The following is a 16,369-nucleotide window of genomic DNA, read 5'->3' on the forward strand; positions in this document are numbered from 1 at the left end:
TATCATGTCTTATCCAAACAAGCGCAGAGAGCAACACTGAAAGCTTGCTGTAACAGAAAAAAATGTTCTCACTCTACAGCTTGTCTTGTGCAGAGAATATATTTTTGCGTATTTCTTGTAGTGTTGTCTTCCCTTCTCACACAGAATAAAGAGAGTACATAGCCTCATTGCAGCTCTCTAACTGCAGCTCAGTCGCTGTGTGTCTGTGTGTTGTGTTTCAATCAGATGCATTGAAGAAAAGCAGGAGCGGAGGGGGGATGACGCTGCTCAGGGCTTCATTAAAAACAGAAGGAGGCAGACGGAGGGAGAGGGCAACATGTAGCTTTTAACATTTCAGTAAGCACTTACTATTACTTTGACTAAAATAATAAACTACTAACAATCATGACACCGGTGACTTGAGACTTGAGTTGGACTCACCCACAAAAGACTCCAGACTTGATTCGCACTCGTGATTTGAGACTCATGCACAATCTTGGGTTTTTAATTTCTCCATCATGAGCTTCTGTCCCCCTGTCACTCTTTATCCTATCATCCCTTTCTCTTTAACCGTTTGTGCGTCTTTTACGCAGCAGCATTGGCTGCTCTACTCTCATCCTCATCTGCTTTCATGCTGCATAAGAGTGACACACACAAACGCCACGCTCACGCACACACCTACACTGAAACGCACGCTAACATGTTGGTAGTGTAGACTTCAGGCTTCTATCTGTTGAGGGCAAATGTTTCAGAGTACTGGGGGATAAACAGCAGAACTTCCTCCTCTTAAAGCTCCTCTCTGACCATGGAGGATCAGCGCATCAGCACTGTGTGTGTGCGCTCCAGCTGTGTGTGTCTGTGTCAAAATATTTGGTAAATATCCCCTTAATATGATACGATTATGGGGAACAAATAAACGTTAAAATCTCCGTATTTGTGTTGTTAAGAAAAGCACTGCTTAAATGTTTAGCACGTCTTCAGTTGCTGAGAATATGATAAATATGTTTATTGATAACAGATATAAAAAACAACAGGAAAACTAAAGTAGACATTCAGCTTAATTTTACACATATAAAGACCCTTGCCTACCTGTCTGAGGAGAATTAGAAATGTTCATGAAACCTGAGGCAGTTTTTATTTTATTTTAGAATAAACAGTTCATTAACAGTTAGTGTTTTATTGTTCGTATAAACTTACTACCATTAAAGACATATCTGAAAAAACAACATTTAATCTCCAGTGACACTGTCTGTCTCTATTAGTAAAGTCTGACACGTCTCGACACGTGTCACGTAGTGTTTCATATATATATACAGAGAAGAGCTTTATTAAGAGGACAGACAGAGAGAGAGGACAGCATGTAGCTATGCACATGTAAGTTGTCACGATAAGTTTGACTCACAAAAAATAACAATAATGACAAAATCACTCTGCCAGTCGGGCATTTAAACAGGCATCCCAGATAGTTGCGATCAACCATATACTAGGTTTTAACCTAGTCTTTTTTCTTTTGAGCACCCCTACTTGTATTTACAAACACTTGAGCGCCCCCCCCCCCCCCAAATAGTGATATCTTCTGGCCAAAATGAACATAAATTTAAATTATTTTTTGTATAAATCAAAACAAAGTAGCCCTAAACACACATTCTTTTAACCAACAACCACTGTTTGAATTTTGTATACACTAAGTGTTTTACCATTACTTGCATTACTATGTGCAAACCCTTAAGGGGGTCCTGGACCCCAGGTTGGGAACCAAGGCTCTAAGGCAACCCCACAGGTTTTCAGCAGGTTTCATGCTTCGGCTCTGGCTTGGCCAGTCCAAAACTTTGAACATTGTTTAAACTATTTTTAATAGATTTAGGCATATGCCTCAAGTTATTGTCAAGCTAAAATTCTCCTACATTATCAGCTGTCTAACAGATGCAAAAAGATATGGAGCCAAAACTGACCCTGGTTCAGTGGCAGACTCAAGATGCTTAAAGGTCAGTGGCAAATCAATAAATATGGCCCCTGTTGTAAGCTGTGTAGCACCAGAGCATAAAAATACAGCTGGAATAGAGCTGACTTAATGTCAACAAACTTGTATTTTCTCTGCAATTGAACATGTGCAATTTGTCAAATTTTCTCTTTAGATTGCACCAAAGACAATACTTGATCATGTTTGTCTATTAAAAAGGCATCTAAAGGGGTACTTGCACAGTCCTCTTGTGGATGTAGCCCCTAGTTCCATGTGCACAGGAAAGTTAAATGCCTACGTACCTAAACCAAGTAGTGTTGAAGGAACCCAGATCAGATCAACAAGAAGTGAAACCAGGCTCAGTCCAGCTGTTAGTGCTTTTCCATACTTCATGTTGAAAGGGTCCAGCATGGTTGTACAGTGTCTGTCTCTCATTGGCTTAGCAAATACCACACCAGCTTGAACAAGGACAAAAACAAACAACAGGTTGAAAATGTGGAGTCAGAGATAGCTGATGGCATGCTTATTTAAGCTGACGAACACACAAGATATCAACAAAAATTATTAGTCATAATTTCAAGTAACAGAGAAGACTGGGTATCATCCAGGAATTAGATATTTGGGTACACATTTGTGCCTTCTAACTAGGGCTGTCAGCATTAATCAATTAATCGCATTAATTAATGAAATTAATCGTTTCACCAGCAGTGTTTGAAGATTTTCTAATTGTGATTAATTGTAACATCTCTCTGAAGCCACAGTGATGGAAATAAGTTCACCACTGCTCCTTAATGTCTCATTTTACTTTTAAAAAATCACAAACGTATCATCCACATCCAATCTGACCCCTCCACGACACACATGGCCGCCCCTGGCATCTAGACCAGCCCTGAGCACCCAGTGTGAGGTTAGCCAGACCAGGCCTGGGAAAGCGCATCAGGTGGCCCTTAAAAACACAGCTGCCGTCCCTGTATCATGCTGCTTTTTCCCATCCTTGCTCCCCTGAGAACATCAGCATCAGACACTCAGTCTTGCCAACAATACCCAAAAATGTGTCAGGGGGAGAGAAGTCACAAAGGAGTCCAGCTGGCGCCTCTGGCCATCAGTCAACATCCAGGCCTCCCAAGAGTATAGTAATAGGACTGAAAAACTCTGACTCTTCTCTGTATGCTCAGTTACCGAGAACACTGTGGAGTCCAAGTCTGCAGCTGAGCTCAGCCTCACAGTCAGCAGATAGATGGATTACACTGCCAAGGAAGGTGAACTGCCCTACAACTCCCACGCTCTCACCATTTAAAGACAGAGACATATGCTAAAGACTAGGACTGAGACTAAAATTAAAAATAGCTGTCAAAATTAACACTGACTCAATCAACTTACCTTTGATGAAGTTCTTACCTATTATAAAAGATGAACTGTATGCTATCATCATCACCATCGCTGCAGTTAGTCCCATAGAAGGTGTGTACACCATCTCAGCAGTGCCAACAATGAAGCCTCCACCAACCCAGGTAGCTACAGGACATGATGAGAAATGCATATGTCAAACACAGTCCTGTAGTACTGTACTGGAGTCCAGGACTCCAACTTGAGTCCGATTCAAGTCCTGATTTGGAGGATCTGTGTTGCGACTTGGACTCAAGCACTGATGACTTGGACTTGGACTTAGACTTGAGCTGTAACTGCATAACTGGACTCAGGGATGAAGAAGAGGATTCTGACTTGTGTTGTTCAGTAAAGACTGTTTTATTCTTTATTTGTTTTTGTCCATGAAACAACTTTGCTGTCTGCTGTAACCTTACTGTATATGTGTATGCAGCATGGGGAATGTGAAGTCTTTTCTCTGAGGAATAGTCTGATGGGTTCATAAGTTTTAAAGTTCTGGTAAATAGCATGTGGGCTGTAGGGTTTTTTTTTTTTTTTTTTTTTTTATTACATTTATTAGACACCTGCAGTAATCCCATCGAATCAGGATCTGGGGGGCTGGAGCCTATCCCAGATGTCATTGGGTGTGAGGCAGGGTACACCCAATTTAGAGTGATCAATAAACCCAACGAGCATGTCTTCAACCAGCCAAGCTCTGAGGTTTGCTTCTTGTTTTGAGGACTCTGCTCGATAAAAATGGCATCTCCTAAGACACATTTACAAAAGAGAAAACTTGTTTAGTTTTCGTTCATAATTTTTTGTCATAATGAGGGAGAAATGCACTTCAAAGTGAACTTTCATGCATGTGCATGAGCGGGACTGCCTCTGCTTATTACAGTGTCAAGACATACATGAGGTGACCTGATGATTAGTGTTCTACTTTTTGAGGCTTTTTGTCTCCACAAGAAATATTTATTATTATTTCAGAGACACAAAGGCAAATATGTCCATCTCTGCACAAGACAAGCTGAGCCACATTTACAACATATATCTTCATCGGTCTCTGGGTTGAATCTTATCTTCTACGGTGGATTTCAAGCGGATTTTTTGTCATTCCAAACAAGAATATACCTGCCTCTTAATTACAGGTATGTGAAATGCCTGCTATATTGCCTTTAGGCAAGCAGACCCTGCTGAAGATCTTGAAGACATGTCATTTAAGTTCAGCTGAATTTGGAAATGCACTTTTCCCTCATTATGACAATTTTTTTTTATGAAAACAACTCATCGCTGAACATAGCAGGTAGAGTCAGGCACCTCATTGTCGGCACCTGGGGGTACCAGAACCTCAAAAACATCAGTCAATAGGAAGAGCAAAATTAGCTGTTTGACATTGGCAGATAAGATTTGGCAAATTTTTCATGGGTACAACCTGTATAGTCAGCTCTGCTGTTCATCCCCCAAATGCATGATCCTTACTAATGTGATAAGAATGCACTATTGCTTTTCTAATGCTCCACTAATGCTTTCAAGTCTGTACTTAATAAAAAGTATTTCCATAACATCAATCTAAAGAACAGCTCTATACTGTATGCTCACCATGTAATGCCAAGTTTTTATTGAAAAGATGACTAAGTTCAAGCTAACCCATGAGCAGCAGAATTGGGTGAAGTTGGGCAGCACATCTGGAGATATGTCTTTAAATGTAGTAGGCCAGCTCTGTAACTACACTTGATGCTGTCATGCTCTGATAATGAAGCTGCTGAACATAAAAATATAACGTTTGATTCCTTCACGTTTTATTTTTGTTTTTTATATCACCTACGTGCCTTTCTATTTTTGTCAGCTGTGCTCTCCTCACCTGTCATTGTGAAGATTCCCACCACCAAGCTAATCCTCCGGTTTCCCAGCAGGGCCATATCCACTCCAGTGGCGGCACTTTTCTTCTGCTCCCTTTTGGATTTGAAAGAAGCCCAGATGCCGGTTCCTAGAACCAGCAAATAGAAGAAGACCATTGCTATCACTCCTGGGACGTTGACAGCCATGATCAAACTGGTCGACCTGGCTCCAGAAAGGACGATGTTTAACTGACTGTTAGCAACGGGCTGACAGAAAAAATCGAGTCCTCCTCCTCTTAAGCTTCAGTTCAGACCCTCTGGCTGGGGTACAGTAAGTAAAAGTTCAGTATTTGATCGAAGTCTAGTACATTCATCAAGTTGTCATTTCACGTTATTCAGGTTTTCCTCTGTTGCTCAATGGAAATTCACAGTGCATCTGCTCCTTTAACTGCCATGTCTGCATGCCCTCCTTACAGCTCTTTGACAGATGTCTCAGTGGCAACAGGGCTGTTCACTATTCAGTGAAACTTTCTCTGAAATTATTCACAGTACTCATAAGAGTCAGAGCTAATGCGTTTGAACTTTCAGTCATTCACAAGAGAAAAGCAGAGCAATGCACAATCCCAATCACTGAGATGCTGAGCAGAAGTAACACCACTGTTACTGAGTCTCAACTCAGAACCTGGTTAGGAATAAAAACCAATGTATTTACAGAATTACAGCTTTGAATATGCTTACAGTGTTTGTTGTCATTTTTCAAAAGTTGTTGCCTAGGAGTGTTCTCCATGCATTTCTTCAGTTTAAAAAATATGTGGATGGAAACTTAAGGTATTGTAATGTCATTCAATAACAAAGCTGTGTTGTTTTATTTAACCTTTATTTAATCAGGAGTATTCCTATTGAGATGGAAAATTCTCTTACAAGACAGTCCCGGCCAAGACAGCAGCACAATGAGTTCTCCACATATGACAAAAACAGAACATAATAACAATCAATCACAAAATCTTTAAAGCATTTCATCTGTACATTTAAAATAATATTGTTAAATAATTTTCTTTAGAAATATAGATGAAATATAGTACACAAAGAACCATTAGGGTTTGTGCTAATGATCGATTCTGATACCTCCATCTGCTTAAGGCCCCATCACAACCAGGGAGCCCCCAACAGCGAGGAAGTAAATGTTCACAACCAGTTCAGTAGGCAGGCAGGTTAAAAAAAATGGGATAAAGCAGCCAATCTTCTTTTTCTCTTTTCCAGAATATTTTGAGATGGTGATTTTTTTTCATCTCTGTGAGCTGTTAAGCCATAATCATCAAGATTAAAACAAAAAAGGTTTTGTAATATTTCACTCTGTATGAGATGAATCCAAAATATATGGAGGTTTTACTTTTTGTAGTAAATCACAGGTGGAAAAAAAAACTTTTACATGACGTTCAAATTTTTTTTTAGATGTGCCTGTATGTTTGAATATTTGCTCAAAAACTGCAGACAGTTCTGTTTTTATCCCAGCCTTTTAACTTCACAGAACACCTCACATTTTTAATGTGCTGCATTAGTGATGGCAAAAAAAATGATACTGTCACCTATTTGTAGAACAGAAATGATAAAAGACTGTTTCCAAAAAGGTGATCAATAAAATAATAATAAAATAACAGATGCCAAGATAGTCTATTGTTACTTAAAATAAGGATTTAAGAAGTCCTTGCTAAATGGGGCCCTCTGCAATTTAACATGCGGGGAATTCTTGACATTACAAAGTGTGGGACCTGCTCCTTAAAAAAATATGAACACAAGTCCAAATTCCATTCATGAATTTTTAAAACTTTAAAGAGAGGGCCTGCAGGTGTGTAGGTTAAAGATCAGACCAGGCATGACCCCTGCAGGCTGAAGCATGCAACTAGAAGACTCACTCATCTTGTAAGGTATGCCAGAGGTCGTTGTTGTTGCACACGTTTTTCTTAGATTGCAATAAGGAATATGCAAATACATTTTAAAAAATGGTTCTATATTATTTTCTTTCAAATTATTTGATATTTTATTTTGCTAATAACAACTATTCTCCCAGCTTTAGTGGTTGGCTTGACAATTTTGAATTGCAATAATGCTGAAAAATTAGAAATATTAAAAACGTTTAATAGTTGTAAAAGAGTATGATCTGAACATGCTCGATATAAAAGGAGTCAAGACATTACCCTTGTTGTGGTTTTTTGCTTCATCAAGAATAGCTGATTTTTTTTACTACAAAGTAGGAAGGAGATGTAAATCAAAGGTGCAGAATGAAATAAATTCATTTTAGATAAATGCATTAAAATGTAATAATTAACTTTCCTAGACCTTAACATCATTCAGTCACAGAATACCTGCCACCTAATTTCTCAACAGTCCATCTTACCGTCTTCCCTCTTCCCTCTATCCTTTCTGTCTCTTCCAAATATTTTAAATATTTCAAATGCTCTTACATTTCTGGTCCTTAGGTCTCTTTTCTGTAGTTGGTTCCTGTGTTACCTGGATTAGTCTAGGTTATTCTGCTTTCTTATTCTTGGTCTTCACTTTTATTCTGGAATATTACTTCTCTGGGTGTTTATGATGTCTTTCTAACTTGTTTTTGGTGTTTATAATGTTCTGCTGGGTTTTAATGATGTTAGTGTTACAGTGCTGGCTGAGTTTTCATGGGTTCCTCTGTTGTCTTTCTTGTTTCTGTTTCTGTTATGATGCTTTGTTGTACTTGTGATTCTGCTCATTGTCAAACCACTTTGTAAACCCGTTTTTAAAGATGCTATACAAAACATAGTTTATTATTATTATTATTATTATTGTTATTGTTATTGTTATAATACCTATATACCTCACAGCACAATCATATATCCAAATTCTCTTTTAGTTAATGAACATAAAATGGATCCACATTTGTTAGAAATCACAGCAATCCACTGAAGCTTGGAACATGATGACCCAATATATTACTTTATCATCACAGAGAGATTTGCAGCAGAACAAAATCCTCCACAGGTGACATATAGCACCTTACATTCAGAACATGATGGATCCAAGTTTATCCTCTCTTTGCTTGAAATGTGTAAGAAAAATGGAGGAATGTATCTACCGTCTATTAATACAAATCCCAGTGTTGGAACTACATGACTACAAAACTTAATGGTATTTTTTAAAAGTGAAATAAAAGAAATTTTGGCTCCGCTTGCTTGGTTTTCTCTCTTTTAAATTTAAACTACTGGACCAACGACTGCTTTTGGCAAAGAAATGGTTTCTGCAGGAGCGGAGCAATGGTTTTAAAAGTGTGTGGGTTCTAATGTAAGGAGATTTTAGACACAGCAGCCTGATAAACGCTGTAAAATGTAGGAAATTCAGGATGATCATCTCACAGTGTGACTGATGTAACGACCTATGTTGACTTACCAACCAATAGGAATGCAGGAGAAAATGACAACGATAAAGGCAACTCTATCGCTAATGAACAAACAAGTTATCATTAGAATGGAATAGAACAATGCTGAAAAGCAGAAGTTTGTGGGATTCCAACAGGGAGGAAAATCTTTATCTCAGATGTTTTTTTTTAAGCATATGAAAGGTACAGTTGTAATGGCTTTGTTGTTGCTGTGCTTCGTTATTTACCATGGCAGTGGTAGCATTGATGGATAATGCATACTTAAGCCGTGCACACTGATGGCGTTCATTTCTTGCATATTGGCGTACCCTTCAATTCAGCGGCATTAGTGGTTGCCATTGTACAGTCGCACACATCAAACTTGATGTCGTATAAGATTAGTGTTGCACAGTAGCATGCTAGAAATGTATAAGATTGCTAAAAATGCAGTCTGTAGAAGGCTTAACAGGTATTTAATAATGATGTTTATTATAATATGCATTAATTTCACTTTTTTCACTCATCTAAAAGTATATTATCTCTGAATTTCACGTTAATCTAACTGTATCTTTGAAATTAAAAAGATTAAACTCATCTTTTCAAATCAATTAGTTATTGTTGTAAATGGATTAGCTGGTATATAATAATTACAGGAGAATAAAATGAACAGAGAATAAAGCATTTTTTGTAAAACAACTAGAGCTGTCGAGTACCAGATGGAACTGACGAGTATCCGACAAAGCTGAAAAAGGATAAAAAGTGAGGGCTTAAACTAGCTTTTAAACTTAAATACTTATCTCAATTGATAATAAATAAAGAAAAAAGATAAAAAATGAAAAGTGAAACCAAGCTCTCAAGTTTGGATCTTTGGTTAAGCAGGGTTGAGTAAAACTGCTTTATAGTGTCTGTTTGTTAAAAATACAAATACTGTTACAACGTCAAACATGCCCACGATTCAAACCCTGTGTCACTGGGTGATATTTTCAATAATATAGTGACTTTCACATTTAAATATCTCAAATCAATTTTAAATCAGTCAGCCTACAACCAGGTTCTGAAAAACAAAGACTAATAGTTTGAACTAAACTATTAAAGGGATATTTAAGGATTTTTGAAGTTGGGTCGTAGGAGGTGCTTGGCTATAGTAGTAGCATTAGCCTCCAATGATTTCCGTGGAATTTGATCCTGTTGTTATTACGAGCTCGGAGAGATCCGGTGCATAGCGGCTGTAGATGGAAACATGTTGTCCGCGTAAATTAAGTTTTACGAAAAAAAGGGCCAAGAAAATATGTTGGCTCGCCTGTGCGCTGTGTCGAAAATGTACACAGCACTTTATTTCTCCTAAAGCCCCCCTCTGTGTCAGGCACTAACTTACGATGCAGCTTTCGCCATTTTATATCCTTCCGCCTCCGCTCACTGTTTACTTCAAAAATCAGCGCCTCATACGACCCAACTTCAAAAATCCTGAAATATCCCTTTAATTTAGCTATACATGCTGTGAATAAATTCAGTTAACATTACAACAGTATTTAGCTTCCACAATCCAGCTGGTACATCTGAATCACACAACAGACTCCTATTTTACTGGTGATGTGAATAACTGAAATGGCAAAGCAATGTACAAAACCAAGCAGCTGTTATGGTGAAAAGTGAAGAAACACATTTCAGATTACAGGAATGCTGTGGTGGGTTTATTGAGGAGGGGAAATTTAAAACCAGTGGTTCTCAAATGCTGTGCATGCTGGTGTTTCTTGAGGAAAGCCTGGGTGTGCTGTGGGAGTTTGTAAAATCATGTTACTACTACAATTATACAATGTACTGAGCATAGACACAGCAGTGTGTCAAGCGCTGCCATTTCATTGAGATCAGCTGATCCCACGCAAGCCCTCATTAACGGAGAGCCAGCTGATTCACGCTAAGCTTCCTCTTAGCTAAACGCACTCATGCCGCCATACTCAGGCTGCCTACTCTGTGCTGATCCTTCTGCAGGCTGCTTTAACAACCCTCCTCCACCCTAGCTCCTCCATTATGCTACATCTGACTTCATCAGTGCCATCCTGTTTTCACTGATGCCTGCTCTGCTCTGCGTTTTTTTTTTGCTGCTTCTCTCCCTGCCTCAGGCTTTCCTTTTAGTGTATGTATAGTAAAGGCCGTAATGAGTGCTGTTGATGCATGATGATTTCCATGTAGGCTGCCATATCATGAAAATAACAGCAAATAAATGCATAATAAAAGCTGCAAGTAAAATATGTGTGTTTCTTCTTATAGCTGTTTCTTGACTAAGCAGGCCTGACTGAACTGAAAATACCTGAACGTCTTTTGAGTGGAAATGGATATGGTGCACCCTGAGATTTTGGCTGGATCTTATGGGTACCTTGAACAAGAAAAAAGACCATTAATTTTGACAATTCTCTATTTCATTCATACTTTGTGTTCAAATATAATTACAAACAAAATTAAATATAACAAATTGTTTATCCTTATCACATGTTTATAGAAAGTTTCATTAACGTGTGCACTAGTTACTGCTCATCCTCTGCTCCCATCCTCCATCTCTCCATCGCCTGCAGCTCTCTCTGTGCCTGTTAGTCTGTATGAATAGATTGATATTTTCACCTGAAATCATGTTAGTGCACATTAATGTGTGCATGTTAATAATAGCACCTACGATCATGAGGAAGAAACGCTGTCTACTGATATAGAAAATATTCCATTCTAATTTTATATAATCACATTATAAAATTCCAAATATTACAAAACTGAGATAAGAAGAAGACACAGGAGAGTCTGATGGCTTAGGTTGAGCTGATTCTTAGCTGAGGAGAATGATGACATCAACACATTGTGAGGTTTAAGTCAGATTTCTAACAAAGCCCAAAGTAGTCAACCTTGATCAGATCTCAAAATATGATCACACAGACGCCACTGATGGATGTCAAAAGTTAAGATGTTCTGAAGCCAGACTGTCTCTGTCTAAGGTTCACAGACACACAAGCTGTGAGGAAACAGCCTTGACTTTAGGAACAAACATCATTTTATCTAAATCAAGCTGGTGAGTTTAGACTATCAGCCAAGGACAAGAGGAGCGCTTCCTAGAGTCTCCACTCCTGACCGTATAGCTTGACATCTGATCCTGAAGTAACTTAATAATCCTCAGAACATCTGTGGAGATACAGAAATATCAGGAATAAAGGAAAATTCCATACACTTATACATAATATCATTAATAAACATTCTCCAAGTTCCTCTTCTCTCTTTCTTACTGATGCTGCTGTTTGTTACATCCAGACGATGATGACTTTATGTTTTTGGCCACTCTGTCATCTCTGCCCTGCTCTGGTACTGTCATAACAAAAATGAAAGAGCGAGGCAGCAATAGAGAGAGAGAGAAAGTGAGAGAACAGTTGAGCCAATTAGAGCATAGAAAGAGGAACAGGGATGTCAACAGCACAGAGTCTGACTCAGACTTGCACATCTGGGGACTGCAATATTTCTCCATTCTTCTTTGCAAAACTGCTCAAACTCGGTCAAGTTGAACGGTGATTGAGTGTGAACAGGCCTTTTCAAGTCCAGCCATAAATTCTCTACTGGATTGAGGTCTGGGCTTAGACTCGGACTTGAACGTTCATCTTGTTGTCTTTAAACCATTTCTGTGTAGCTTTCGCTATCTGCTTCAGGTCATTGTCTTGCTTGAAAAATATAAATCTTTTCCCAAACTGTAGTTCTCTTCCAGACTGAAAAAGATTGTCCTCCAGGATTTTCCTTTATTTTGACACATTTAATTTACCCTCTACCTTTACAAGCCTTCCAGGGCTGGCTGTTGAGAAGCAGCCCCACTGCATGATGCTGCCACAACTGGCTCCCCAGTGGGGTTGGTGTGTTTATGATGATGTCTCATGTTTGGTTGTCTGATGGCCAAAAAGCACCATTTTGGTCTCATCAGACCAAAGAACTTTTCTCTACCTGACCACGGAGTCTCCCACATGCTTGCTATATTTTTAAGTCCAAAACTATTTGAATCTTGACATCGTTAACTACCCCTGAGGAGCTCCATGGCAAAAACTGCCATGAAAGGAATGAGAGGTGAAAGAGACAAAAGTTTGTCATGTTGCTTGAAAAATGTTGAGATTAAAAAAAGTACCCCTGATGTTTGAAAACAACAGAGTCAACTTAAATACATTCACTAAGAGCTTCTGGTCATCAGTGACTCTGAGGCCTCGGCCTGGAAGTGATGTCTTGTCTTTAATTTCTCAGTCTCATTTGGTCTTGAGGCACCACCTATTGGTGTCCGTGGTTGTGGTAAGTGCTGGGCTTTCACTTTAAATACATCCCACCTCTCAGGAAGCAGGCCTTTGTTGAAGAGCACTGAAGCCAGACAGGAGAAAATCAAGATGGCAGCTAAAGCAGACAACATGGAGATGGTCCTAACTGGAGCGTACTGGACATGAACACCGTCCTCAAGAGTGCATCCTGGGAAGTGTATGACTGGTGCTAAACCTATTATTGGATCCCCGCTGAGTAGCCGTAAAGAAATTCCTACAAACAAACCCATAACAGCCCCATAACCATTGGAGATGTTGAAGAAGAGGACGCAGACAAGTTGAGGGAAGATAAAGATGTAGGCTGCTTCAGCACCAACGAATGTAAACAGCAAAATGCTGGTTTTCAGGATGGTGAGTGATGTTCCTACCACACCCACTACCACCACAGCAGCACGGATCACCCACTGAATCTCTCTGTCTGATGCCTAAAGAAGAAAGAAGAGATACAGACTATCAGCTAAGGCACAAATGACTGAATAAATGCTCTACTGTTCTTAGGCCTAGTCTTTCAACATTCTTTTTTTCTTCATTTTACTTCATATCATTCCAACAAGATGGTACTCCACTTTGCCTTTTAAATGAATGAGATGTTCACCTAAATAAGTCAGTATAGGCACATAATGTAACACTTTTATCAGTGTTTTTTGTTGTTGTTGTTGTTGCTTCATTAGTCATCAACATGCATGTGTTCTACCTGAGGCCTCAGGATGCTCTTGTATATGTTCACACTGAAGACAGAAGCTGCAGAAAGCAAAGCAGAGTCAGCCGATGACATCACAGCTGCTGCCACACATCCGATACCGATAATGGAGATGAAAGGTGGAGTGAGGTACTGCAGGGCAAAGGGAAGAGCTAAAGCTGCTTCTCCACGTTCATATGGAGATGGAGAACCATAGGCCGTCAAGTTCCAGTCTGAGACATGAGAAAGAAAAGACTTTAACAAACGTCTATTTTACTTTTGGGGCGAGGGGGCTCAGACCATTAAGATTATCATAATAAACGTTTCTGTTTTTAGTTAAAGTGGGAAAGACAAAACCACACTAGTGCTGTTTGTCAATGATGTAGACTGAATCAATGTTTCTGCAGTGACTTAGCTGTCTAAATGTGTGTCAAGCTAATGGTTCATTGAAAAAGGCACACAGTATCAATTTAAAATCATGATCTTGTTGGGAATCAGCCATGTGGAGGATTTCATGAGCAAAGCCTTAGCCTACATGACTGCTCTGAAGTCTGAGTTGGAGTAGTTTTGGAGGGAACAATTCCAAAGCCATCGGCGGAGTTAGGGGTTGGCTACATGGGCTTAAGCCCCTGAAGTTTCCATGAAAGCCCCGACCCTTTTTGGTCTCAGAGTGACTCGCTCCTCCATTAAGTTATTAATTGTGCTTGAATTGCAGATGAAGTGAGAGCTCTTGTCGTTAATATGCAATCTTTGGTAGACATTGATGCCGTGGAGTTGAAGGAAAGAGCAAAGAGGAAAGTGGATGTTCAGTACAATACAGATAAAGTTTCTAAAGTCAGATTTAGCAGACAGCCAACATACAGCATGTTAATTCAGCCTGATCTCACAGCTCATTAGTGTCGTGTGTCTGCTTGTTACTGTGTCATTTTAAGTCGGGGACCCCCTGCTCTAGTTGAAGCTATAAACACAAACACCTACGTCTGAAACCGACTGGTTAGGTTTAGGCATTAAAATCCGACTGGTTCGGTTTAGGCATTAAAATCCGACTGGTTCGGTTTAGGCATTAAAATCCGACTGGTTAGAGTTAGGCTCAGCCAGTCGGCAAGCGGATAAAGCTGAAATTTCGTTGCGGGTAACATACTTCACGCCCCAGCGTAGAGGTCCACCGGCTCGGGCAATATACTTCACGCCCCAGCGTAGAGGTCCACCGGCTCGGGCAATATACGTCACGCCCCAGCGTAGAGGTCCATGGCTTGGGCTATGTATGTCACGCCCCAGCAGAGAGGTTTCGCCCCATCGGAGAGGTCTCCAGCCGAACGCCCCAGCGTAGAGGTTTGTCCGAGGGCTGCAGCCTCTTGGTGTGAACGCTCACACGAACTCTGGTGCGGACCAAACAAGCGGACTCTGGACTGCCTGAAACAGTTGGTCTCAGTGCGCTCCCTAATGAACCCTGGTACGGTTCGTTGGAGGTGTGAATGCAAAGTAGACCAACTTGCGAACCAAAGGCAGGATGAGGCATAAATCGTAATGATAGACGGATTTGTATGTGATTTAATACGCTCAAATACATGTCAGTACCTCCCTTGGTGTCTGGCTGTCCATGGCAACACGTCGTAGTCCGTGCTGATTTATTCGTCTCGTGTAAAGGACGACGTGCTGGACAGCTCACCACCTTGCCGGCTGCTCATAATGCCGAAATGCAAGGGCAGAAACCACAAGACAGCGTAAATTCTGTGTTTTTTCATTTTTTTATGTGGAAGAAAAGACCGGCGGAAGGAGTTTTGTCTTCTTCTACGCCTTCTTTTCTTCTTGGTTGCCGTTTGTTTGTGGCGACAGTGCCCCTAGCGGGCAGAGGTTGTAGGTGTTCAGACGGCTTGGTCAGCTTGACCAAGAGAGCAGTGTGAATGCAAACCAAACCACAGGAAAGTGCAACAATGTTGCCATTTCTGTTCCAAAACGGACTGAGTCCCCGGACCTTATTGACTCCAATAATGTGGAAACAGTTAACTTGACAATGTTAATTTAGCCACTTCATTTTAAGTCACAAAAGAACCAGTGCAAAACACACCACAATACAGAAAATAAATCTTTCAAAGCTCAAAGATTTCTGTGAAAGGACACCAAGTCTGAACAAAATCCTACATGCCTGGCTGGTACCTACGGGTGCAGTTTGCTTTTTAGTAGTGCAGAAGAGGAGAGCTGATTAAGAGGAGGGACAGAAACAACACAAGTCAGAAAAAAGGGAAGGAAATGTGTGATAAGCCAAGAGAGGAGAATTATTAAGAAAAGGCTGAGGCTGAACTCAGAGGACTCATGAAACAAGAAGTGAAAGAAACTGTCAAAAAACAGAGAAGTGGCAAGTAAAGAAGAGGAAGTGAAGTCGCCACTCAAGTGAAGGCAAAGAGGGGCAGAAGATGAAACTGTTGATCAGATAATAGAGCTTTGTTACAGAAAAGATAGCAGAGGTGTCAAGAGTTGATGTGACTAAGATACATGTGAAACTTGCTCTTTCATTGGAAATATCATGGTCATAAATCTAAAAGCTCATTGTTTTTATATCTTCTTCTTTCAGTGGAGCAAACTTCCATCCAGGAGTAAATGAGTGGAGCAGAGAGAGAAAGTGAAAGAGTTCAAGATTAGAGGAGGAAGAGAGAGCAGAAAACAGAGTGAGTCAGAAAGGAATTGATTACATAGTACCTATAGATGAGGCCAGCTTTTAAATTCTGTTTTGCTATTTGCCTTTGGAATCAAAACCAAACATATGTAATTAGGTTACAGGTACATACTCAACACTTTAAACTCATAAACACTGTTTCTAATAGGTACTTTAAGTTCTCCAAA

The 16,369-nt window shown here is 39.9% G+C and overlaps 1 protein-coding gene across 2 annotated transcripts in view; it reads right to left on the reverse strand.

The window, feature by feature from the left end:
* The window catches only part of LOC121510998 (high-affinity choline transporter 1-like), a 38,374-nt gene that overhangs the window by 8,929 nt on the left and 13,076 nt on the right, over nucleotides 1-16,369 (reverse strand). For both annotated transcript variants that reach the window (XM_041789457.1, XM_041789456.1), the window contains 3 exons: nucleotides 5,166-5,291; nucleotides 3,338-3,454; nucleotides 2,242-2,397 (listed from right to left, as the gene is read on the reverse strand). In XM_041789457.1, coding sequence (XP_041645391.1) covers nucleotides 2,242-2,397; nucleotides 3,338-3,454; nucleotides 5,166-5,291 — 399 coding nt within the window. The remainder of the gene's footprint in view (nucleotides 1-2,241; nucleotides 2,398-3,337; nucleotides 3,455-5,165; nucleotides 5,292-16,369) is intronic.

The sequence above is a fragment of the Cheilinus undulatus genome, linkage group 6, assembly GCF_018320785.1.
Source record: "Cheilinus undulatus linkage group 6, ASM1832078v1, whole genome shotgun sequence".
Classification (NCBI taxonomy): domain Eukaryota; kingdom Metazoa; phylum Chordata; class Actinopteri; order Labriformes; family Labridae; genus Cheilinus; species Cheilinus undulatus.